Raw genomic sequence first — 26814 nt, 5'->3', positions numbered from 1 at the left:
AATTAAACGTAACGTAAGATGCTTGAATTTGTCTTCCTATTAAATAATACCAAGAAACTTACATTCCAGACTCATGAGTTATTTAATATTGCTTTATGGCAGTTTACTTGATATTCTCCCCATCAAAGGGTAAACTTCTTCTACAGGCACTAGTGAACACATGAAAAACTGCTGCCCTCTAGTGGTCGCAAGCTGAAATGATCTTTATCCATTTTTATTTTGAACATAACAAAACAATGACGCACATTACTGTCACAAAACCGTCACACTCACATACACACTCGCAGTTATAACATTTTAAATTTGAACAATAAAAAAAACAACAAAAAAAAAAAAAAAAAAAAAAACCACCCAGCAGTGCAAAAACTATTTAAAACAAACAAATACTTTGGCATCAGGAAAGAGCTCACAGCTTATTTGCACATTCACCAGAATTATTTCAGCACAACTATATGCTAATATATATTTAGACAGCTATTTCACCCCATTTTTAAACTCACATTTCCATCATGTGTATACTGACACACGCTTTCAGTACATTGTACACATTTTTTTTTCTCCATGGTCCTTTCTCATAAATAACTGCTGAGTGGTTTCTGGAAGCTGAACAAAAAAAGAAAAGTGGTCCAGTGCATGTGCCTCTCCAACTGAGCGCTGCAGAAAGCCTTTTTGTCCAGTTTTGATGAGATTATTTTCTCTTGTGGCTCACAAGGTTCAAAATAAATTCTCCAATATGGAATAAAAAAAAAAAAATCTTCTGTTCTCAATTTTAAAAATTCATGAAAGGAAAAAAAAAAGCGAAGTCCTTGTTTCAATCTGCGGCCAAGATCAGAGCTTTGTTACAAGCCCGTCTGGCCTGTTCTACATTGTAGTCCATTTTAGAGCTTTTGCGTCACTCTTGGTGGTTTACAAGAGCTGAGCAGTCATTAGTCTCAGTCTAAGACTAGCCCAGCTGCCTCAACTCAAGCAGCTGATGACAAAGTTTCACTCATTAGATTTTTTTTGGTGTTTAGGCTTTCAAGATCAGCAGGTACGACTTCAATTCCTTGCAAAAGCTCATCATCCATAAAGCCCGTGTCCCGTCATTGTCCTTCAGGTTCGTCACCGCTCCCGAGTTTTCCTGTTGATCTTTGCCACACTGTTCCTCAGTCTCTTCGTAAAGAGTGTGTGTGATTTACCACAATAAGTGTGTGTCGTTTTTAACAGTTCCTCTTCTAAAGGCTCCAACAAAGACGTCACTGGGTCTGTGCCGAAAGTGTACTGGAACGACAAAACAGGCCTTTCGTTAAGTCTGGCTTTGTGTTTTCAGCTTAACTTTGAGTTCAATTCCAAAGCTTTAATCTGTTTCAGCTTGGACCACGACAAAGAAAAGACGCGTGATATTTCAATCTGCAGTCTGTTCTGTATTCTATGACCTCTCTGCCTGTCCAATCCAATATATGGAAGGCATAAAGCGAGGAGCGCAAACCTCCCTGCATATACAGAAAGCCAGAGGAGGAACGCATGTTTCATTTAATTTCTCCCTCTTGAACAAAAGCCTAAAGAACATAAAAAACACTAAAAACTAAAGAACATTCTCTTTGTGTGAATCAAAGCTCAATATCAAATTTGGCATTTCACATGTAATGGAGACCTTTGTGTCCAACACGCAGGCAAAATAACTTACACTATCCCATTTCTGTTTCTTAAGTATGCTAGTGTCCTTATGGCTCTGCAGTTGGCTCAGAAACGTGAAACGAGAAGCAGCAGAACTGATCAGATTTCCCAAGTGAGCGAGCAAAGTGGTGTGCTGAGCTGAATTTGTGCTCAGAAGATGCGTTTCCTTAGATACATTAAAAACTAAATCAGCTTCAATCATGAGGGACTCCAAATCTGATTGGTCAGCCAGGCTTGCACATAAACCGCTGGGTGTTGATGGGGGTCAGTTTTATGCTATAGGCTTACAATCCAGTAACAGCCAGGGATTAGAGGAAGAATTTCATGTCTTCCCAATAATGAAGGGCCCTTTACAATACTCTGAGGAAATCAATGGGGAATTACCATTTTTTATGCCAGCTCATTTACTTGCAGTTGGGTCTGATATTCGGTCACAAAGAGCAAGAGGTTTTTATGAGTGCATACTTATACACACCCGCTGCTCATAAAGTTGCATTTACAGTTGGGTGTATTGATTTTGTGCGGCTGATGGGGCGCTGCTGGTGCGAACACTCCAACTCTAAAAGTGCCACCAGCTGTAAAAATTTAACTGCTGCTTCCTGGGCGCAGCTTTTTTTTGCAGCGGCGGGAGGGAGGAGATGCTTTACGACAGACAGGCCGATGTGCTGTGTTGGAGGCAGGGGCGGGGAGGGGCCGTACCCTCGCTTCTTTGTGTGTGGATGCAGAGCATGGACATTGACTTACACACACCGTGTCCGGTTTATTGGGAATATTAACTGCTAGAATAAAGATCCTGGTTAAAATATTAACCAAAAAAAAGGGGGAAAGAAGTAAATCATTAGTTTTAGCATTAGCACAAATGATGCATTCAGGAGCCTTTGTCCTGCTGTGTAGCTGCTTATATATACACGAGTTGCATAACCCAGTGGTTCCTGGGCACAAAATGTGAGAGATGAAAATTGGTCTATTGTAGTAGTCCTGCAGTCATCTCACAATGTGACTGCTGTTATTATTGTCTACGTCTACAAACTCACTCATATTTAGAGGGTATGACGTACGCTCTCATTCTTGCTGCTCCTTCTGAGCCACAGTTTGTCTTGTAAATAACATCCTGAAATTTCAAAGTAAAGGCACCGTCAGAACCTGCCTTTTCTCACCGTTTCCCTAGCGATCATCACTGTGCCTCAGCCCCAAGTCACCTGACTGCACACCTGCTCTGTATTAGTATTCATTCATCATGTGCTGTTCAACCAGAAAAGGGAGTGTGGCACTTCCACTGTGGAGGTTTTGATAAGAAATTTGATAAAAGCTGCCTTGACTGGGGTCGTCTATCCTTGACATCACCGTCCATCAGCACAACCCTGCAGGGATAACGCTGCGCTTCTGCTTTCACAACAGTGACTGTGACAATACATACTTGCATACATTTCTTGGTAAATGCACATGGTACTGTCCTGCTACTATGAAGTGTAGCTGTACAACAAGCTCAAAGCATGAAATGTTTTTTCAGGAACTATTAAACGCACAAGACTAATCCATACTCTTGCATCCTTCTGGCAAACCAGACTTAAATCTATCAAAGTATTGTGCAGAATGAGTGGGTGTCTCCACCTGCACATACAGTGCTGGTTAATGTGTCTACTGCCATAATTGATCCTGTCCTGGAAAGCCACAGTCTTAACTGCAGGCCAAGGATAAGGTATAGATAAGGCATTACGCTGATCTATGTTCAATAGGAAAGCAATGAGGCTCCCAGTGTTGATGGCTTCGTTAAGTAAATGCCACTCATGTCGTCAATATCATTACACTGCTGGTAAGCAACCCATAAACATCCTCGTGGGAGAAATTAGCTTTCCTCCAACCTTCTGCCAGTGGTGGAGATTTGTGTCTTCCAATGCAGACAATCTGAAGTCACCAGCACTTTTAGTCTTTAGGGTCAACACCAATCTGAAATCTCATCAAGGAGGGGAACGAATCAGGGCACGAGGTGTGTCTCTGGGTTCAGAGGGGCTATAAAAGGGCTTTCCATCAGACGTTGCGCTAAATTGCAGCTACAATACGTTGAAAAGGTTCAACACATCACTTTTTAAAGCTGGGACACTTTGAAATTAGCTTTTTGCTGCTTTTCATTCTGTCATATGAATGTAAACTTATCCATTTGTCTTCCACTAACAATATCTGTCTTTTGTATTTTTACACACCTGTTGCTTGTGAAGCTCGCACACAAGAATTTCACTCGCATGTACTGTACCAGTGTACCTGCACATGTGATGTGACAATAAAAGTGATTTGATTTTGATTTAAAAAGTATATAATCACTGTGTGTTGTTAAAACCCCTAAAACCATACACACACACACACACACGACTGTCTTTTGCCGTTTCTGTTTCTAGACCCTTTCACGTCTGTCATGTGTGTTTCAGGGTGAACATGCTCTCATCTGTGAAATGCACAGGTCGGCAGTGGTGGACCTGCTAATCCTGGTATTCTATGGCAAATGGCACGGCACCGACAGACCAGGCTCATGTTGTTTGGTCAGAGACATTTACACCAGTGGGCTGCTGGAGGTCATTTTGCAGCTCTAGCAGTGCTTATCCCGCTCCTCCTTGCACAAAACAGCAGATACTGGTCCTGTTGATTGATTGATTAAGGGCCTTCTACGGCCCAGTTCATCTCTCCTAGAGTAACCGCCTGTCTCCTAGAATCTTCTCTATGCTCTTGAGAGAGTGCTGGAAGACACAGCAAACCCTCTGGCAAAGGCACCTATTGATGTGCCTTTCTGGAAGAACTGGAATACCTGTGCAACGTCTGTAGGGTCTAGGTATCACCTCAAGCTAGCAGCAGTGACACTGATACTAGCCAAACACAAAACAAGTGAACGAATATTCAGAAAGGATAAGGAAGGAAAATTATCAGCAGCCTCCACCTGTGAAACCATTTCTTTTCATGGTTGTCTCATTGTTGCTCCTTTTTCATTAACACAAAGCAGTTGAAACTGATTTCTGTTAATGAAAAAGGAGCAATCGACCCCCTCTACTTAACTGACCAGATCAATATCCAGAAGTTTCACTGACATGCTGGTACACTCACATATTTATACCATACCACGATTGTTCCTTTAATTTTTCTGAGCAGCATAAATATCCCAGTAACACTCACATAATCCAAAAACACACCATGGCATGCTGACCTTTTTTATGGCTTCGTAAACAGCCCTGAAAGTAGGCTGTTTGTAGTCGTGGTAAACTCCTCTGTTTCCATGGAGTATGTAGATGCCATCCTCCTCAGCTGAGGCACAGTTGCTGCCATAGATGCAGTGATCCGGGCGATAGTTCCACTGGCACGGAAACTCCAGCAAGGACTCTGCAGACAGAAGCAGATGACAAAGGAGGCACAAACTTGGTATTCTGTACACTTTTACAGATGCGATATGCTGTGAATTAGTAACTTAGTGTGTGTCTAAATGCGTGCAGTCATACCAGGGTTATAGTGGAAAATGATATTTAGTAGGTCCTGGTCTCCCCATGTTATGTTCAGTTTATATTTCTGGAGTAGAGGCATCAGGAGCTCTTCCCAGCGCAGCCCCACTGATGTCATGTCATTCTGTCAACACAGACAAGCACACACACACACACAACACGATTATATTTACAGTTTTGGTGCAGGGAGGTTCGCACTGGCACTTTCATGGACTTGAGTGCAAATCCACTAGAGAAGGAGGACATCTTGTGGTCACTAAAGGTAATACACCGATACAACCTCACCTTAAAGAACATGCTCCTCATACGTGTCAGATTCATGAGCATGACCCCTGAGTTGATGCCCGTCCTGCCGTAGAACGGGTGACGGGCAAAGCGATTGTACCAGGCGATGCGGGGCTCCTCGTGCTCTGGAGCCATAGCAGCCAGCTGAGAAGAATTAAAGTCAGACAGGAACCTCCACAAGAGGTCCACCGGCTGCAGGAAGAGGATGTCTGAGTCCACATACACAATAGAGTCAACGTCCTCTAAGATGAGCTGGGAAAGGACAAAAGACGGAATATTTGTGATGCTCATGTAAGTGCAGAAAAGCATACTTCACAGACTTGAAGTAATCCAAAATAAAAATCACTACGAATACATTTTTCAACTTCACTCTTCAGAATTAAAATAATATTACAGCTTACAGGTAAGAAGAGTCGCTGTGAAGCGCAGGGTTTGAAGAGTTTCTTCCACTCCGCTGCATTCTCATTGGGGAACCTGATGGAGTAGACTCTGTAGCTGAACCTGTAGCGAATAAAACCAGGCCACGACTCCAACTGGAACACAGATATGAATGCACTGGTTTTGCTACCTGAAGTAATGCACAATATGGCATTCGTAATCATCAGCACTCAACAGAAATGGCTACCAATGTTAGGTTTCATTGTTACGCTTCAAAAGCAAAGTTACCCACTCACAGCTTCAATGAAGCCGGCGTGAAGCTGATCTTCTGCAAAGATGTGCAGATGGAGGCGCTTGACGCTGAAGAGCACAGCAGACTTAATCATGGTGAGCGTCTCCTCCAGCCTCTCCCCGCAGGCCACCACAGCCAAGTGCATGGGAGGTTCAGGCCTGGTACCAGCAGCCTCCTGCTGAGCCTGCTGACGCATGATGTACCTGAGGGAGAAGACGTAATTGGAGGTGCGTTACACTCGGGCAGAGCCACACTCGAGATATTTTGGGCAAGATGATCTGAGTCCTATAACAGTAATAAACTTACCATATAGGAGGCAAGCTAGTATTTATTATATTCCTTTAGTGCAAAGGGTGGAGGATTTGGTGAGTGTGACTTGATCTCTCTAGAGCACTCACACTGTAGTTGTTTTAAGCCATGCCTGTATTTAACTGCACCCAATAATTCTAATCGTGAATAAATCCCCAAAGTAGTCATTTGTCACTACGGTGAAGAACTGTCCCTTTCTTTGTCTTATGTGAAAGAAACTTTTAAATTCTGGACTAAAAAACGTGTTTCAAAATGTATTTTCTAACCCCCTTAATAGAAAATAAAATCTCCCCAAAAATTGTGCTTCAGGCTGGGATACTTAAACCACTACGCTGTACAACAGTATTTGGCGCCCTCTGCTGGATTAAATATGCAAAGACGCTATCTAAAACGTATCCTGAGCCATTTCCCCCCATTATTTTCTGGGTACAAGTAGAAATTGTGATTATTCAGATAAATCTGTGACAGAAAATATCAACACGTTATTCAGATGTTTAATCCATTTAGTATGAAGTACCCACTTTTCTCTTCCTTTACTCTGCCCAAACCTGAACCATAGCAAACACAGCCATGTGTGGACACCATGTTGATTTAAAGCAGCGTGATAAAAACACACATTTAGGCTACGTCAGTTATTTTTGTACTAGCACATTTTTTTAATTCATTTGCCAAAGATATGGCTGTGGGACACACAATGTGTGGTTTACACAGATCCTACATCACTGACATATCGACACATATCTTTTATACATGAGACCTGCACGTTAAAGTGCAAACCTAAGCAGGTACTGTGCAGCATGTCTAAATATTTACTTGTTGAGCTTCCCTATGACCGAGTCGCATTCCTGTAGCCTGAGTGATTACACATGAGTACCTGAGCATGCTTTCTGAGTTTTACAGCTTGTCCCGTGAAGCACAACTACGTTGTTTCGATTTATTAAAACATTGAAAATCCTACCAATTGAACGAGAGTGCGTTTTTATCCGTGACCCCTCGCCTGGCTCCAGACGCTCGCAGTGGGATGAGAATCTTCTTTGCTCCGTTTCTTCTGGCGGCCACGTCCGAGTAAAAGAGCCTGCTGTAAACATACAAGCCCGAAAACACGGCAAACACCATGCACAGCATCAGTGCACGCATGTACCGCCGCATTATACAGTTTCAAAACGCAACTCGGAGCTGAAATCATTACACAGAAACTAGCATTTAATCATAGACCGCTAAGCTAGACGCCGCGGTAACGCACTTCCGGCGGGGATTTACAAAATTAAACTCATTCCAGCACCAATTACGCCCTCTGGCGGTGGTTTTGTTGTTGTTGTTTTTATACCTTTAAAGGTTTGTGGAGAACAGTCAAAAGTCTTACTTATCTGACTTTATGCTCATGTTAAGAAAATAAAATAAGAAGACAATATATGATTTGATGTATATAGCAAGACTTTTTATTATTTATTCTGACTCAGTATAATACTATTATTAAAATTAAAAATTCTGAGTAATTAATATATATATATATATATATATATATATATATATATATGCGCCGTTCTGATCCTTTTATTTATTTACTGGATACTGTGTATGTATAAGGATTTATCTGATCTAACCTGCGTAATTTTTTTTTAAAGTACACTTAGAAAAATGGGGAAATAGGTAACTTCAGAGCCATCTTGACGAACACAAAGAACAATTCAGAGCACAGTTTCTCTTTATGTCCAACAAAATGACATTCTTCATCTTGGACACAGTAGCTTATTGTCAGAATCTTGCTTAACTAAAAAGGCAATCAATATTTTTATTTATTCATGTTTAAATAACTAACTTGAAAGCATGCCTAATAAGACCTCTTGGGAAACAATTTAAGTTGAAAAACTTACACTATGTTTTGAGTGTGCATCACAGCCGATTTCGACACTAAAAACTGGACAAATGTACAAGTCTACAAGTTATACTTTTCTTCTTATGCTGTTTCACTTTCTGTGCTTTGATGCTCCGAAACAGGTCGTGGCTGTCTTTACACTTTTATTTTGAAGGCGGCAGCAACAAACTTCCTTATCTTATCTATGTTTTGTGTGTTTAGTGTTGCAGCTTGCTCAACAGAAGCAGGAGGTTGGGGGAAGGGTGGGAGCGAATAGCAGAGTTCTCCCCCATCCCTCCCCCCTCCAGCCCCTGTCTGCAGCAACTTTCCACGGGTCTCACCTCTGAAAAGACTCATTCAGTGTCTTTGATTCAGTGTGGCTTTAAGTGACAAATCATCCTTAGTGATGTGGTTGCAACTGACAACCCTGAATTTCAATTGCATTTTCATTAAGGGACATAAAAGGTCACTTATCTGATGTATATAACAACATCAGAGCTGCTGGTTGTTTAATATTTAAGTCTTGATTTGAATTTTCAAATTAAAAGTGCAGGACTACAATATTGAGTGCTAAGGCAAGCCCCAACATGCCTTTGCCTGCATGCAACAAAGTGACAAATGAGAGCTGTGTGCACAAGAAAGCAGCTTTGTGTGTTTGAATTTTGTAATTTTCTTATTCAGACATGTAATAAACAAGTTCACACATTTTAAAACAAATGAGCATGGCAACAAAAAAAAAAAAAAATCAAAAAACTATATCAATAAGTGACACTAACACATTTAAAGTGTTCCATTGTTGCCACAAGGAGCAAATGTTCATCAGAGCAGCTCTCCCCGGGCTCACACGCCTAGTCCCAGCTAGAGTAGCGAACCTAAGAGGAGACACTCCCGACACACTGAAACAAATACTAACAAACTAAGAGACATAACCTTTCCCACAATATACCAAGACCTTAGTATCATCATGCCATGACAGTTCTCAGAATGCGCTCTAAAATAGTGAGTAAAAATCTCAACAATAACACTGGTATGATGGATAATACAACCACATCAAAACATTGTAGTACAATAGTTTAGAAATATCTATTTCATCTGTTTAATTATTCTACATGTTTTATAAGTTATTGTGTGTAGTTAGGTTGATCTATAGTTGTTCTGCTGGGAGTTTTGAATACTCTAAAGCTCTGCCTTTTTTTCCCCCCTCTTTTCTTTTTTTTCCTTTTTTGCTACGTCAGTTAAATAAAGTCCATCACACTGCAAGACATCACTCATACAGCTTGTAAAAGTGCAAGTCCACAACTCATTTTCCCCCATTGTACAAGCATAACGCTGCATCCAAAGGGTAGCTGCGGAGCAACATCAGCATCCTCTGGTTCTCCACTGGGATGCTGAACAGCACGTGAGTGAGCAAACTGCGCTTCCTGAGACTCGTATACATCTACTCGCGAGTGTCCGACTGCGGGGAAGAGCGTCGGGCTTAAGTGTGGAGGTGAAGGAGAAGCTGAAGCAGAGATTAACAGGCGAACACAGGTGTCACTTACAGCTTTACCATCTACTGTGTTTAGCTGACAATGTCCCAGTGACACACAGGATCAACCTGGTTTGGAACAGATCTTAAAGAAAATAAAAGCACAGCAAATAAAAGCTTCAAACTGACGATGTGCATCTTGTAAGGCAGCATGCTGAGTGTACATCGGTCTGTGGGTTCATGTGATCGGCGTGATCCAAAAGGAAGTCAGTGACTCGGGACAGGATTTGTTTACTTTATGTAGCCACGATGTGAAAAACAAAACAAAAAAAAAAAAAACAGCAAAGATTCACGCCGACTTTAATCTGGAAGAAGCCTGCGTAATTCTACATGCTGCATTAAGTGATTTTTTTTAATAGCTAGAGGGCAAAAATATATCAACTCAATGAATCAGAGCACAGATTCTATTGATTTTAGCTCTGTCAGTAGTTTATTCATCTTGCAGATGTATACTAAGCAGCGAAGGCCTTTCCTTGGATTGGTAAATTTGAGCAACAAGAGTCCAATTTTTATTCGTCTCATAGCCCAGATATGGTCTGCTGCTACCAATCACTGTGACAATAGGTGGTTGGTGTAGGCATCATTTATGTAAAGGTCATAAAAATACAAACATAAAAGCTATATGATGTTGCAGAACTGATAAATATCTGTAGTCAGTTTTGTCAGTTTTCCACATGAAAGTCTAGCTCACAATTGAACATGAGGTTGCTGTCTGGGCAGAATACATGATGCCTGCTGACTTGTGGTGAACTGACCCAAAAAAAAATGACCTGCACTGTTCTTACACTGGGAGCAATAATACATAACATGGATTTTGTACTAGGAAGCTGGCATTTAAAGGCTGCTTTATGCGCCATCAACCTTCCTGGGAACTGGCATTACTAAGTAGAGGTTTGCAAGGTAACATAGAACAAAATTGGCAGCTGGGGTACATGTATGCTAAAATTACTTAGTAGTGTGTTTATATATAAAAAGATCACTTAATACAAGTTCAGGCTTGTGGTAGCTACTGCCTGAATTGAATGACACAAAGACCAGCTGATTGCATTTGAAAGTTAGTGAAGGGTGACTAATTAAAGGACAAAGAAAGCCATAATAAACTTTTTTTTATGATCACATGTCTAGAACAGCTTCAGTGCACCTGGGCAGAATTCTCCAAGGTATTTGCTCCCTTGGTTATTTGAAAATGGTGAAATCTCCTATATACATGTTCAGAAAATTTCAGGCATGGTGATTGTGAAGGTCACAGAATATGATTCTGATCATTTTCATAACAAATTAATTCAGTGCTCTACAATGGAGGCACTCATGCCAGAAGAGTACGCTCCCATCAGAGAAATGGTTCATCACAAGATAAAGGTGACATCTTTGCACTTGTTCTCCCTGACCTTTTCTTCTAATCAGACAACTGCACCCAAACCATGTCAGCCAGATGTAACAGAGCCAACACTGTCCTCGCTGTAACCGTCAGTGGGACAGATTCGATTCTATTCTATTGCTGACTGTGGCACAAACTTAAAGACAGGATTTTCCTTCATACTGTGTCTTCCTGCCAGGGGATATAACGGACTTTCAGTAACCAATGGGCTTCAATCACTATGCAAAAACAACAAAAACAACAAAAAAACAACAAAAAGTGGCAGAGGGAGTGCCACCACTGTGCTGTGTTTAAAAAAGAAAATCATTACAGCAGAGGCAGTCTAACAGGGGAAGCTTAAGAGTATCAAGATCAGGTTAAAGGTTCAGTGTGGGGACACTGATGTTCGGGTTTATAACAGGTAGGTAATGAATTCAGGCAGAGGCAGAATATTCCACACGGGGAAAGAAAAAGTCCCTCTGCCATCCACTGATGTTGATGATGATTATGAAGATGAAAGCAAGGACAGGGATCCACATTTCATAGGGAAAAAAGACAAATCATGGAGGTTAGGTGCACGTGGAGGAAAACCTAAAGCATGAGGATCCAGCACTCTATCCAAAACTTTGTTTCTCCTGTCAGTTCTGAAGAAGTTCCTCATCAGTCTGTGAGTAAATATTCCAGGAGCAAGCTTTTAGACAGTGTGCTGCTTACTTACAACTACACAAAAAATAATTCCAACCTACCAAGTAGACTACTAAAACCCTTCCAAGATTTAGCAAAAGTCGTATTGCTTTCTAAATGCACAATTCCACTGCTGTAGAAAATCCGCTAACTGATCAAACTCGCCAAATCTGATGTGTCCTTGCAGCAAAAAAATTTCTAATAAAAACAAAAAATTTTAAAGAAAAAAAAAAACAAACAGGAGAAAAAGAAAAGTTTTATTCATTATCGTGCAGCTCTAATGTAGAGGCAGGATACTCCTCTAGTGACTTGTGGACTTGCAGATGAGACGTTGATGGAGGCGGGGTGGAGGGAAAGGTTTCAAGGAGGCTGACTCAGTGAGACTCTCCGTTGACCGAGCTCCCCTCTCCTCTGGGTGAGGAAGAGCGGGAAAGGCCCTTCTCTGTGTTCTCTGAGCTAGAGCCGTTCTGGCTGTGGTGGTCGGCCGATGACACGGAGCTGGAGGAAGTGGCCGAGGTGGCTGAGGGCTTGGCCTTCTCCTTAAAGTCCGTTATGATGACTGTCAGGTCCCCAACCGTCACCTCCAAGTGCTGGGCGCTGCTGCGATCGATGTTTTTTAGTCTTGGCCTGATGAGTGAGTGGAAAAGACCATTAAGCATACAAGGCTATTTTTAAAAATCCTGCATAAAGAGAGTCTTCCTGGTGCTGCTTTGAAATATACTCCTGGTGTCTCCCACTTCCCACTTCCTGAAATTCTTTATGAAACATGACAGCCTAACTCCAGGTGGCAACATAAACAGTTTTTGCACTTTTCCATGTTTATTCATGAATCCCTCTAATATCTGACTCTGCCAACCTGGCATCAGCTCGCTTACCTCATCTTCTTGTGGCTGTTCTTCTTAAGCGGCGGCTCTCTGTCGCTCTTCTCCTTCTCGACTCTCTCCTTCTTTTCCTTTTTGGGCTGTGAGGGCAGCACAAACTGCTGCGTTACCTGCTGCTGAGAAACTAGCTGGGATACGGGACGTGGCTTCCTGATCCAGGAGGGAGGAGTGTCGAAAAGGGGATGAAGGGAAAAAGACGGAGAGGGAGAGACAAAGGGAGAGACGGAGAGAGGCAGATTAATGAGAGGGAAAAGCACAATGAACACATGGCTTTGTGCTAGCCTACCACTATAATCAAGAGCCAATGATCACTGCCAGTGCTGGTTAGGATGGTGCTGCTCAAGTGCTCTTAACACTGGCAACACACGCTGAGTGCATTTAAAATAAAACCCGGAGTTCAGCCATCTGTGAGATGTGGAGTGTACCTGTGCAGGCTTGTTTTTAGCACTCACAAGACAAGATCAGTTGTGGTAAATACACAGGTGCAGTAGGAATTAGAAGTGTGCAAAACATACTGAATATAAAATATTTAGCAGATTAATCATCTGCGGAAATAATAGTTAGGCTTACTTTTGAATGTCACTGCAACTAACTGACTACAACATGGTAAATGGTCAGTATTTGTATAGCGCTTTACTTAGTCCCTAAGGATCCCAAAGCGCTTTACACTACATTCAGTCATCCACCCATTCACACACTGGTGATGGCAAGCTACATTGTAGCCACAGCTACAATGTAAAATCCTGCTTTGATATTAATAGGTGTGTTCGCCACACATTCTTTACTCAGGTAGGCGTCTGTAAGACAGAATGACACCATCCATGATCCCCCCGCTCTTATGTTGAACATGCAGTCATTGTTAACCAGTAATCGCTTTAAATGCTTTATGTACACTGCAGTGATGATACTTGTCTGTGCACGGCATTAGCTGCGATGATGTGAATACGCCCTCCATGTCTGCTCGAGTACAATTATGCTTTTCATTGTGGCCTTTCAAGAACTGGGCACCATTTTTTGGGACTTAAAATAGAATAACTTAACTGTAGTTTGTTCTCGATGCAAAGCAAGTGCCGAGTTGTTGATGTGAGGGGATGTTCCTGAGAAGCATGGATAATATACCTTCACACACAGGTTCCACAAATCGCTGAAGACAGAGCCAATGTGATATTAAATGGTCCTCCTCACATTCATACCTCCATCTTTCATGAGGGTGTAATGTCTCAGAAATAATGTATTATGCAACTGGTTGGCTACAGGAGCATGCATTAGGACTGTGATCGTATTTCTGAGCAGGACTCTGTATGTGTGTGTATTTTGGAGCTTGCCAAGAGCCCTAGCCTGAGAGGGAAGTGTGCTGAAAAGGCCATCTGTTGGGGCGGTCTACACATCTAGTGCCTTTATTAATTGCATGCACACACAAATGAATTACACACAGTATGAATGCATGCATGTCCATATACTACACTGCATGTTGTATAGAAAACAAAAGCGATTCTAGAAGAAAATGTATGTTTGCTTTTATATACAGTGCAACAGCATCCAGTGATGTACATTAAAGCATAGCATGTATAATTATATTTTTAACATTAAACCCTAAGCAGAACAATAGCTACAGATTGGTAACATGTAATATTTGTCGTAATGACTGATGCTGGCTTATTGGACTATATGATGTCAAGTGTGTCAGTAGTTGAGGTTTCATTTATTCAATTTTGCACAGGTTAATTGTGTCACAAAGAGCTTAAAAAAAGCTCCAGTTACTGTTTCATTTGAAGATATTTTGTTGTATCTATGAATGCTTCTGAAATAAAGTAGATTTGGTAGAATTTATCATGAGTCACAATGATTAGCTCCGGTGGCTGTGTCAGAGCCAGCACGTGATGTTGCCTGTAGCATTTCAGGGGTGACTTGTCAGTGCTGCTGCTCCCCTGCATTGCTGTGGGCCGTTTCATCACCTTCACAGCATTCACCTACAGGCTCCAGAGGGTATTTACTTATTGCTCTCCGATTCTATATGTGACAGATTTGTGGTTAGTAGCACTGGAAAGTTGAAAATGCTGATTACCTTATGGTATTTTTCTCATGTGGACGAACCTGTGCCTTATTACATTTAAGATGTGCTGCAATTACAAAATATTAGCTTCATGAAATTTCATTTAAAAAAAAGAAAAGAAAAACAAAGAATTCCATTAGAACTTCTAATACAACTTTACGGTGTCTTTCAAGTGTATGACACCTGATCCCAGATTAGTCTGACCACTGTGACTTGTTGTGCAGAAAATAGTTGCACATTTTTTCCAAAGTGAGCCCTGGTGGCCCATTTAGCCTCAGTTAAAGGTTTTTCTACCTCAAATTCCACATGGATATACATACACAGAAGCTCCTGTCTTTTTCTGAGGGCAAAGATGTTGTTGAGCAATTCTGGGATGACCTAAATTGGGGCCAAGCTTCAAAGACTCTCTCCCACAGACATTTTTTTTTAAACTTAGCTTTCACTGCCTTCACATAACTTGCAGTGATGCTAGCAAGTCTAAAGTAAAATGCAAATGGGTCTCTTGGCCTACATAACTGTCTAATAGGGAGGAGATGTAGAGATTCTCTAATATGTCTGTCTTGTCAGCAAGATGCTGCAGAAGTGCTGACTCCTTTTTAAATAAAGACAAAGGCCTCTCAGAGTCCTCTGTTCCTAGTTCGAGTAATTTGCTGCTCTCCTTGACATCTTTTTGTTTAATAGTCCTACAGCAACTAAACAGCATCTGGTGGTCTGAATGTACAAACATACACACAAAACAGCAACGGTCACAAAAGGATCAGCTGTCCCGCCCTCAGGACAAACGTTATCAGCTTCCAGAACTAAAAACTCATCTGGCTGCGTCATTCATAATATCCTTAGGCTTTTGTTTGATGAATTTAGTTTAGAACGTCATTGTGCACTTTGTGTGATTTACTGTATGCAAGTAATTAATTCCTCCTCTCATTAATGCAGTGAGTGAGTGATGGTTTTGCTTGAAATGTAATCTCCCCTCAGCCTAAAATGTTTTAGATTGAAAGCCTGGATGTGCCAGAGAGCAAGTGAGGCCACGTCTAAATACATACAGCCAACCTCCCTCCATGTATTACAGTGGAGTTGATTCTCACTAATAGAACCAGCTCAATAACCAGGAGGTGAAAGAGGAGATAGACAACCCAATATTATGGGGAGGCAAAGCGGCAGGTCTAAACAGAGCTGCCTCTGTTAACCCAATCAAATGGTGTTTATCTCTGCACTTAGGCCCTCACTGCTAGCCTCCCTTTGGGCACCGAGTGTGGGTTTGTGTATGTGTGTGTATTGATTCCAAAATAATTTCTGTCCCGAACGTAACGGTCTATTCTTTCAGACATTAATACTGCGTGTTGGAACCTCTGTTCCTGTCGATATCTGCTTCACTCATTCTGCTACAGCTAATGGAGTCCCACAATGGGAAATTAGGACATTACAGGGGGAGGCTTAAACATAGCAAATTGTATTTCCTTCAAAGAGGAGAGTACAGCAAACACACAAAGCCTTGGTTTCAATTCACAGAAAGTGATCAGCCAGTTTATTGTTACATTTATTATCTTTGCCTTCACTTGTTCTTTTTCACAGATTCTTCTTCTGCAATGTTTTATTTGTAGAACATGAGTGCAACACTATGTTAAACAAATGACCAATAGGGGGTCAACTTGAACTAATACTATTACTAATAATAATATTTTATACTCAGATAAGCAATGATTAAAAACAGTTCCAAACCTAATTTGTTCCTACTTTACTGGTTGGTACTTATTAGCATGTATGTGGGATTCACAATTAAAATTTATAGACATAGCCTTCTAACCTAGCTTTCTAAGGCCTCGGTCATCCTGTCCTATAGTGGGCTAGAGTCAGCAACCCCCTGGCAAGTGCTGGTTGCTAAGGAAAATGTATATTCCACAACTAGTTAACGAGTGGCTGCTGACTGACACTGGGTGAAAACAGATTACTGTGGTATGCAAACACTGAAACTTGAAAAAGCGCATCACAAAACAGAAATGTGTAACATTAATTTGCCTTCGAGGAATAACTTGGTCATTACTATTGCAACCAACATGCTTCAAAAGGCACAAGTTTTCCCTTAAAGGTTCCCGTTTCCAGTTTGCATTGCACTTTACTTGGTAAGTAGTTGGCGAGTGTTTGCAGACAAGTCGGCATCTTCGATACAAACTATGGAAAACCGTGGCAACCTGCTAACAACCGAAGCAATCACAACGAGGTCTTTGTAACCAATTTCAAAACCTAAAGAAACCACTTGCCAAACGGTCCCATAATACACACTTTTCTCTAGTGATAGTTTCCAGGGGGGTCACTGACTGGTTTCCAAGCCTGTGTGACTGGAGCTTTAGTAATCGATTTAACACCGGCTAGGAGCAATGTCCAACAACACTCACAAGTAGTCCAGGAATACACATTTTTTCCCCTCACGACTGGTGACTGACAGATGGTTCCTAAGCGGTCTCTACGTCTGTGTGACTAAGGCCTTATTCAATCACAGCCAGGAAAGTCTGAAACTTCAAGAAGCCAAGTTTCCTTGAGAAAGACTTTGAATCTTCCAGTTAACAAAATCATTCTTTTGACAGCCAAGAAGGCTAGTCCTGCCATCTTTATGTCCTTTTTCAGTGTAACTGTGCAGTCTTTACTAACACTAACACAATAACAACAACAGGACAAAAGAGAGAGAGATGTATAGTCATCCATTCTGTAAGTCGATAAAACATTTCTGGGCAAAAGGACTTGACTTCACGGCGATGTCACAGCACACAATCCACAACAATGCCAGCACAGATCTGAAAAGCTTTTTTTTTTGTAAGGGTAACACAAGTTCTAACTTTTTCAACTCGTTAAGGCGGTTTTAAAAGAAAAAAAGAAAGAAATATCTGCAGATGAATGTACTGTATTGTAGTTTATGTTGTTGTGTTTCTTGTTGATACAGCTGTTCTTTTTCTTTTTTGGCCTCTCTTGTGTGAAACAAAATAAACACAAACCTCGCTCTCAATCTCACAACCTTAAAGTTTAATCGTGAACTGGAGGCAAAGTTAGTTTATTCTGCAGAAACTGAGCTGAAAAAAAAATGTTGCCACTGATCCCTTATGCTTACTTCAGTGACAGGGGAACTCTAGCTGACCCTTTTCCAAATATGTCGCGCGCGCGCACACACACACACACACACACACACACACACACACACAGCATCTATCGTGTTCACACTCCTCTATCCTCTCACTTTTTTTCCCCTCCCTCCTCCTGATGCACTCGGTGACCTCCCACTCGTTCACTGCTGCCCTGGGCTTAAGAAAATATCACACAAGGATTCAAAAATGGGAGAAAAACTCTGATGTCAGCAAGTCATAAGCTGGCATAATTTTTTCTAATTAACTTCTATTTTCTGCCACAATGGACAACTGGGTTATCACCAGTACTGCTGAAACAACATGGATAGTGTTTAAGAGCACTAATCATTTAACACATCTTAGCAGAACAAAGGCAACGATTGGTATTAAACTCCTTCACACAGAATCACCTTTAACAGTTTTGAATAACTACTCGTTTCTTGTTTGCTGGAACTCAAACTGTATATGGTAAATGGTAAATGGCCTGCATTTGTATAGTGCTTTTCTAGTCCATAGGACCCCAAAGCACTTTACACTACATTCAGTCATTCACCCATTCACACACACATTCACACACGTATATGGCCCCAGGTGGTTTCATGTGATTAAATGTGACCTCAGTGGAATGCACATCATACCACAGAGTTGCTACACTGAGAGAACAATGAAACGGCAACATTTCATAAGCAGGGCTGTGCCGTATCATGCCATCTGCAATAATACCAATATAATTTTTTTATGCGATATAAAATAATATCACAATATCATTGCTATAGCAACATGCCTTTACGTTCCCAACACATAACAGTGAGAGAAACCCAGACATGTCTGAGAGGAAGAGTGGTGTGTCAACCTCTGATGGTGATTTAGTAACTAATAGGGTTGCCACAAACGATTATTTTGATAGTCGACTAGGCGGCGATTATTTTTGTGATTAGTCGACTAATCAGATCATGCATCCATTTAACGTAAAACATACCGCTTATTGCACCAGCATGCATCTGCTCTTATATAACAATCATTAGCTTACAGCTTTAAGTGTTTAAGGTATGTGCTAACTAAAAATAAAGACAAGATGATAGTTTATTAAATTTTAATGAAATTTGCAGATTGTTTCGGTGAAGTTTAATAAACTCCTTGCTAGCTAAAATATAACAGGACACCGGAGTAAATTCTGGAGCATCTCACACTTCTGATGATCAGCTGTCTGCTTGATGTTTATTCAGCTGTGTAAAAACTATAACTTTAATCTCAGCCAAACCGATTTACTCAGGAACAAATAAAATACTAAAAAAAGCCAAACTATAACATTTTTAAGTTATCTAAGTGACTTATATATCATGTTTAACCTGAGTAGCGAAAGACGGTGGTGGGTTTGAAAGCGATTTGCTGGGAGTCCGGTGTTCTCACCGGCTCTAGTGAGCCTTGCCCCAGGCTAACTATCGAGCTGGTGCGTAACAAGACGCCTCTGAAAACGTCGGAGCGCTTTTGAAAATATGTGGTGTCTTGATAAACTGAGCAGATATTTGAAGTTTACACAGTTACATTCTAGCCTGAAAATATGTAAAACATTTATTTTGTGACCCAGAAAGAATAATAACAGTAATATTAAAACTAACCAGCTGCCGCCATTGTTGGAAACTGAGCAGGGCCACGATGGGCTGCGCTATGAATTCTGGGACACACACACGTGGCAGCCCTAGTAACTAAGAGTGATACTTTAACAACCTCCAACAAAGCACAAGACTTTGTAAATCTATACAGAAAAAAATTTTCTTGTTTTGCCACTTGAGGCGACCTGAGGCTTCGTAGCCTGGTTGTGTAGTTCAACCAGGCTACGAAGGAGGAAATACTAGCAGCTGGTGATGCACGACCCAAAAGTAAGCAAATGATTCAACCAAGCATCACTAACTGCATTCACTATCAGCACTCCATATGACAGGAAGAGCAAACGGTAGATGGAAATTATTAATGTGGTTACATGGTATATGGCAAAGCAGGGCTTTAAGCAGCTGGTTAAAAAGCTCAACTAGAGATACAAAATCCCAGATTGAAAAATATTTTCTGTTTTATTATATGACAATATTAGCAAGCTCCTTACAAGTTACAAGGTTAAGCTACTTTGTTATTACTTGTATGCTTACATTTGGTATGCTGTGGCAGTTGATATAATGCCGTGCTTTTGCACTATAATTCTCCTGGGATGTTGTTTCAGTATTTCGAATTAAGAAGTCTGTCATCAATAACAGTAGCTCGCTGCAAAACAGCTTCATTTTTGTTGCACTAATAAATTCTGCTGCCTGCAAGTATTGATAAAATGTTCAGAATATTTTTTTTCTATATCGTTGAAAATGTTGTTATTGCAAGTTTTCTTGAAATATAACCCTACTCAACCCAACGGTTGGCAGATATGGAGTAAACAATTATTTCACTTGTAGATTAATCTGTGGATTCTTTTTGATTAACAGTGCCTGAAAGTACAGCAATGGTGAAAAATGTCTGCGAAAAATATTATAATATTCTTTGAATCTCTGACAAGTCCAAAAATATTTTTTCATTATATAAATAAAGAAACACGATCAAGGGAACTGCTGAGGCTCTAAACTAAAAACTTGGTTCCAGCTTTGTGACGATGTATTTTAAGTTATTGCTAGTATCGTTTCGGGAACTTATCTATCAATATGTGTTCCAAAAATATCCCTGTCGACTATCGATCTAAATCCTATCAGAGTCCAGTATCCTAAATATCAATTGGAAGTGGAAGTGTCAAACACTCAGTGGTTCGGGCTATTTGTATTATCGCCATACATCATAAGCTAGGGATGTGTGCGACTATACAACCAAGCAACCAAAGCGATGTATAACCAGAATGTAAAAAACAAGAAAAGTCCTGCGCATTTCAGAAAAATTTGAAACGTGATTTGATTAATGACAAACATGACTAATAACTGTTTCATATAACTCTTAAAATACACATGCAATATATGTTAGGCCAATGTTAGCTTTATCCATTTCAAGCACTCAGTTTTAAATGTTTTGCGAAGGGTTTCTGTATGTTAGACGACTTGACCAGTCTAATTTTTTCTCTCATTTAAATGACTGGTAAATTAATCACCAGGTACATAACTAGTATATGCAAACCATCAGCAGAGCACATGTGCCATCACTTTTTAGTGGCTATGCAGTGCATGTTCAGCCTATGGCAGAGTGAGTCACAAGCAAAACAAGGCGTCGAGCTTGTGTTTCAGGATTGTGCTCTATATAGATTTGTTTTGTTAAAATATTGAACTTCTAATGAGTGGCTCCCAAAACACAGTACAGAATTCTGCAGATGTTTGGACTGCATGCTGTCATTTATCGGGTACACAATGTGATGAGCAAACAGCCAACAGGACAGCTGATGGACTGCAAATAAGCATCAGAGCGTGCTCCTATAAACAACTTTCATCTCGCTGTTCTGTGATGATTGTGAGATCATTGTCATATAGCTTATTTTATGCCCTGTTGAACACTCAATCCAGGTGTAGGTGTGTGTCTGTGTGTTTGTTTCAAATTTTCTATCAGCAGGTTGTATGTTGCTCCTGGGAGCTCCTCCAAACCTGATGATTAATGTCTTTCCCTGCCAGTACATGCTACCACTGTGTGTGTGTTCGTGTGTGTGGAACAGAGAGGGAGACAGATGGCCCTCCACGTCCTGTGGTTTATGACACCTTCTCCAGCCTGCTAGCCACACTACGCTACATTGTCCTCTCACACAAACGCCTGCCTGCACAAACACACAGAGCAGTATGTCATGCATCAGTGTCACCGCAGTAATTACAGGCTTATCACGTAGCCATAATCTTGAGCCACAGTGACGTGATAACAGCCAGCTTCATTGTCCGTGGTGTGCACTCGGTGTTTGTATGCTATGTAAGCACTAATACCAGTAACCCACACAGCTGAGCCAACTGTGTCACTTATTAGAGGAAGTAATCATTCAAATGGGATTACAAGACATTGATTGTTGCTATATAGTGTTTCATACGCCAAGTTAAAAATTCAATTTACAGCCAGTCATCATAGTTGTATGAATACCAGCTCATAAAGCTGTGCTCATCTGTTGATGCCTGTTCTAATGATCTCATCTGACTTAGTCACTTGTGATCCAACGGCTATTCTGAACTCAAAGGATGCACACAACCAAAAATACCTGGATGCATTTCGTAACATTTTCCTGGGATGACTCAGTGTTACGGATCAAAGGAAAACAATGAAAGCAAACCCTGAAACCATTTCATTCTTAGCACTTAACTGCAATGGAAACACATGACTCGAGTGTGTTGCTCTTTGCTAGTTACACAGTTTGTCTGTTTATACAGAGAAATGCAATATAGCAAAAAGGGTTGTCCTCACTGTTTGTCTATAAAGTCTGTAAAAAAGCCATATTGTATGTATACTTAAAACTAGTCATATCGAGAGCTGGATTTTCACAGTGAGTGAATCAGCCACATTCGAGCCAAATGCACATTTTGAGCTCAGTGTTTAGTAATGTGGACTGCACATAAACTGTGAGTGTGAGCTTTTGTGGGGGGGGGGGTTGATAAAACAACATCTAAAAACACACAAAACACAGTCAAATGCTGACAGGCTCCCAACCAGCCAGAATGGTTTGCACTTGTTTAGGTGGAGCAGGCAAAACCCTGCACATCAGTCATTCTGTCACCGACAGACGCCCCAGGTTAAGTTCAATGCCTGGGAAGACACAGAAAGGGGGAGACACAACGCCAGTCGCCAAGAGAAAGAGGAGATAAGCATAGGGAGAGGGTGAACACAAACAGGAGCTAACTAATAGGAAGCATGATCGAAGTGGCTGTCATAAATAGAGAAATATGTAGAAATATAATGCTGCCAAACAGGCTCCTGAACATGGAGCATTTCCCCAGCAGCTCTGATTTGTTGGAGCTCTGCTCATTGAACAGATGCAGGTGTGGATGTGAGGGAAGGTCACACACTGCTCTATTACACCCAGCTGAAATTGGCTAAGGACGATGTTTCGGTTAAACAGCTGTCTTTCAGCACCACTTCACATGACATTTTAAGACTTTTATTCCAAACAGCAGCAAGGAAAATTACAGCTGAAACAAATCTTAGCTTTCACTGCATTCCTCAAGGATTAGGATAATACAGGACAAGTCATGACAGACACGATGTGAGACCCTAAAATGCCTTGCTCAGGGACCATGCAGGAATCAAATCTGTGATCTTGTATTACATTATCAAACAGTCTATTTTCTACTAATGCTGTGCCAAACCTGGTGCTTTCTATGAGAGCCAATACACAGTATTACTAGCAGAAGTTGGGTTACATCTGCCAAACATTGGTAAATTTGTTACAGCAGCCCCTCCCCACAAGCACTGACAACTTTGGGAGAAGCAATTTTGTGGTGCTGTGATTCTAAATTGGGCAATGGCACTGCACAGGTGAAAAAGGGGTGTAAGACACTTCGATCGATCAGGCTTGTTTTCAAAGTGTGGGACTCAGTCAAAAGAGTTTTGGGAAGATAAAATGGTTCTCTGAAGTACAGTAATGAGATTGCATGATACGTTGTGATCCCAAAGCTCTCCAAGTCTGCCCTAATTAAACGTTGTAAGCTCGCAGCTTGTCGTAAAGAGCAACACACTGTATTTTTCCACATTAATCAGCGCAAATGACTCCATCATGTTTTGAGCGAGCGTGCACTTTCTCTTGTGCTTTACAAAAACGCAGGCCCTACTTTTTGTTCCTCCAAATTTCACTTCCTCCTCGCAGTACGGGTTTTTGAGCTGCCGACAGAATTAAAAGAACGTCAGCCAGTTCCCACTTTGTCAAAGTGTCTCGCTCTTCCATTTACTCGACCTCCTCCGATAAGCGAGACCAATTCTGCTGATGTATCCCTGTCTGCAGTCTCAAACTCACAGCCTCAACAACGTGCTTTCAATCAGCCCCGCTGGCTTTGGGCCCCTGCAGTAGATCATCTCTCCACATCACAGGGATTGAGGCGGCAAGATCTGCTAAAGCTTGCCTTCATAAAACATTTATTTTACCTCTTGACGGCAACACGCAAACACTCCTCAGCCTAAATTATTTCCACCTCGTCCTAAAACATTCTCTTTTTGTACCAGTCACTGCCTCGACTCCTTGCCAAAAACCACACAAATCCAGTTGAGCAAAGTGCCATTTTATGTGTTAGGTTACTGCCAGGCTGATTTAAGCCATCCCCACAGAACTCACATTGGCTGTGTCCTTCAGGCTGCAGGACACTTCCTCTAACCACTGGACACTCCACGCCTCTGCTGAGCATTAATTCATTTACTCCACAGCAATAGCTCAGTCATGCTTGTTTAGCAACCAGCAAGGGAATTTGCTGTGCCCCGCATTCATATTCTGCGTGTTGTTTGCCCTTTAGCACCTTGGGTTTGCTCGCCGAGAAATCCACTTGTCTGTTGTGTTTGGTCATTAACAGCTGCGACCACCTGTGTGGCCATTTTGCTGCAGCATTAGCCCATGTTTGGCTCACATGCACGTGTGTGGCGGGTACATGACCGCACTAATGCTACTACAACATTTGCGTAGCACTGCAGTTGGGAAGACAGAAGGTTATTAACATTAAATAAGACCTTCTCACGGACATTTTCTAAATTTGTCGCCTGGGTATCAGGGGTGCAAGTGAGGAATTCTCGCTCTTGTGTCCTTGCCAACTTTGGAAAAAAAAAAAGTCCAGATGGGGAAGACAAAGGACGCTTTTGGTGACATGAGGAATCAGACAGGTTCTTGGCAAAGCTGCAAACACACCAATCTCAATGGAGTGTCCTCTAAACAATCAACTCTCAGTAGCAATAAGCTGGACCCAATGATAACAGCATGTCTGCTCCTCATTCCCTCTGTGAGCAGCAGCTCTGCACTTTGACTGCATGTTTATGGGTGTGCATTTGCGAACAAATATGTATGCGGTCATGAGTACAATTTGCATGTTGAGTGCATCTGTACTCAGCGTGTGTGTGTGTGTGTGTGTGTGTGTGTGTGTGTGTGTGTGTGTGTGTGTCTCTGATGACAGCAGGCTGATTAAGCTGTTGCATAGTAATGAGCTATGGCTGTCTGTCTGGCAGCTGCTCTGACAACCTCTTTTCACAACTAGCACTCCCACACACACACACAGAAAAAGACAGAGAAATAAACGCGGGCATTTCAGTAACACACAGAAGAAACACTCTCATGAAAAGGCATCAAAGCTGACAAGAGCACTGAAGCATTGTTGTTTATGTTGTAGTTTAATCACTGGGAAAGTCACGCTAATGCAGGAGAGGATAATTATGATGCATTAAAGAGGGAGATCATGTAACAATGCACAGCTTCCGTATAGCCACAGCTAAACAGCTACACTTCCTCTCCTTCACTCTTTGTTGTGTTTTCCTCCTGATAATGAGTGTCACTGAGGAATAACAGCCATTTCCTGCTTCAAATCACTGATGTCAGGGGGAAGTAGCAGCCACAGGCACAGAGGGCAGCTGTGTGTGTGCGCGCACGCACCTTCGTGCTGTGCATTTGTACGCTTGAGTACCTGTGAGCGAGGTCATGTGCATGCCTATAAGAGGTCTCTTACAAATATCTGCAGGGCAGTGAAATGGATGTGTGTGCTTAAGGAACAAGCTATCCCTCTTCCCTCAGTTCACTGAGGTCAGTGTCAGCTGGCAGGAACATGGAGACTAATGCACTGCTTAGAGGAGACGTAAAAGGGTGCAATTAGTAAATAAACATACTGACTTTACGGATCTTCCTTTCACAGAAAACACACCAAATTGAATAACACAAAAAAGAGGGAAAAAAAAGAGGATACTTTGTTTATGTTTACTCTGAATTGTGTAGTAAGGGTTCAAAATCCACACAATTGTCAGTTAACATGGCCAGCCCCTCCATTCCCAAAGGACCCTACACCACCCCACCCCTCACACCCCCAGCGGGGCCCCACTAATGTAAAACACACCAAAGGTAATGTATATCCATCCTTACCTTGTTGATGTCCCCTTCCTGACATCACACATCATGCACTTAAAAGCCTCTGCCGTGTTCTTGTACGTGCACACGCTGCAGTCCCAGAACCCCTCGTCGGAGGAGGGCTTCGGTTGACGCTTCGGCCTTTTAAGACAATAAATTTAGAAAAAAAAGGAGGAAAAAAAGAGGAGAAAAAAACGAAAAGAAAAGATGGGAGAGGAAAGGATCGAGAGGAGACAAGAGTGAGTTCGGGCACCACTCATCCACGAAGGCTATCGATAGCAAACATCAGTGTAAGCCTGTAGGATTTAGGAAATCATCTGCAAAGCGCGCTATGATCCGACACTGTAATTGGCGATGAGGTTTTAACACCCGCGCGCGCGCGCACATACACACAAGCAGCGAGTGAGGCAATGAGAGAGAGAGGGAGGGAGAAGGGGAGGGGGGCCGTAAAGAAAACCCATTTTTTCCCCCGTGCGCTTGCCGATGTCCGTTCCCCTCCCCTAGCCCTGAATATCCAGCACGCACTAATTCGCTCGTTACCTTGTCGGACTCCTCTTGTCGCCCATGCCAGACCGGGGTTTATCTGGAGGTGCTGAGACGACCAGGAGCCTTGTTATTTCAATTTTTTTAGCCGAGAAGCGATGCGCTTGTGCCGCTCGGCTTCCAGCTGTCGTGGAAACTCCGCTTGGGAAATGCTCACGTGACGGGCTGTAACCAATCACAGGCTGGGTTACTTCCCGTGGCTTGACATTCCTCTTGAATCAATGCCGCCTTCACGTTCCCTGCGTAAGCTCCCCCTTCTGTCGATTTAGAGTGCTAAATAATGATTCCATTTTGCTTTTCTATGACAGTAATGACTAAAAACCATACAAGTCTGCGCCTAAATGCATTATACAATATTTCACGTGCAGTCTTTCCCTCTAATGAAAT

The 26814-nt window shown here is 41.7% G+C and overlaps 2 protein-coding genes across 2 annotated transcripts in view; both read right to left on the bottom strand.

The window, feature by feature from the left end:
• Window positions 1–351: 351 nt before the first annotated feature.
• gxylt1b (glucoside xylosyltransferase 1b) lies at window positions 352–7849 on the bottom strand. The gene is made up of 7 exons (XM_026147985.1): window positions 7358–7849; window positions 6095–6293; window positions 5822–5953; window positions 5421–5672; window positions 5136–5259; window positions 4847–5019; window positions 352–1260 (listed from the first exon to the last, which is right to left on the bottom strand). The coding sequence occupies exons 1-7, from the start codon at window positions 7546–7548 to the stop codon at window positions 1102–1104; spliced, it is 1230 nt and encodes a 409-aa protein (XP_026003770.1). The 5' UTR covers window positions 7549–7849; the 3' UTR covers window positions 352–1101.
• Window positions 7850–8086: 237 nt separating this feature from the next.
• yaf2 (YY1 associated factor 2) overlaps window positions 8087–26814 on the bottom strand; it is a 19022-nt gene continuing 294 nt past the window's right edge. Inside the window, exons 1-4 of the mRNA XM_026147335.1 lie at window positions 26425–26814; window positions 25900–26025; window positions 12699–12854; window positions 8087–12450 (exon numbers count right to left, since the gene is read on the bottom strand). The exon at window positions 26425–26814 is cut by the window's right edge and continues 294 nt beyond it. Of these exons, the coding sequence (XP_026003120.1) occupies window positions 12198–12450; window positions 12699–12854; window positions 25900–26025; window positions 26425–26450 (561 nt within the window). The 5' untranslated portion in view covers window positions 26451–26814 and the 3' untranslated portion in view covers window positions 8087–12197. The remainder of the gene's footprint in view (window positions 12451–12698; window positions 12855–25899; window positions 26026–26424) is intronic.

The sequence above is a fragment of the Astatotilapia calliptera genome, chromosome 17 (assembly GCF_900246225.1).
Source record: "Astatotilapia calliptera chromosome 17, fAstCal1.2, whole genome shotgun sequence".
Classification (NCBI taxonomy): Eukaryota; Metazoa; Chordata; class Actinopteri; order Cichliformes; family Cichlidae; genus Astatotilapia; species Astatotilapia calliptera.
This window is presented reverse-complemented; position numbering and strand designations above follow the sequence as displayed.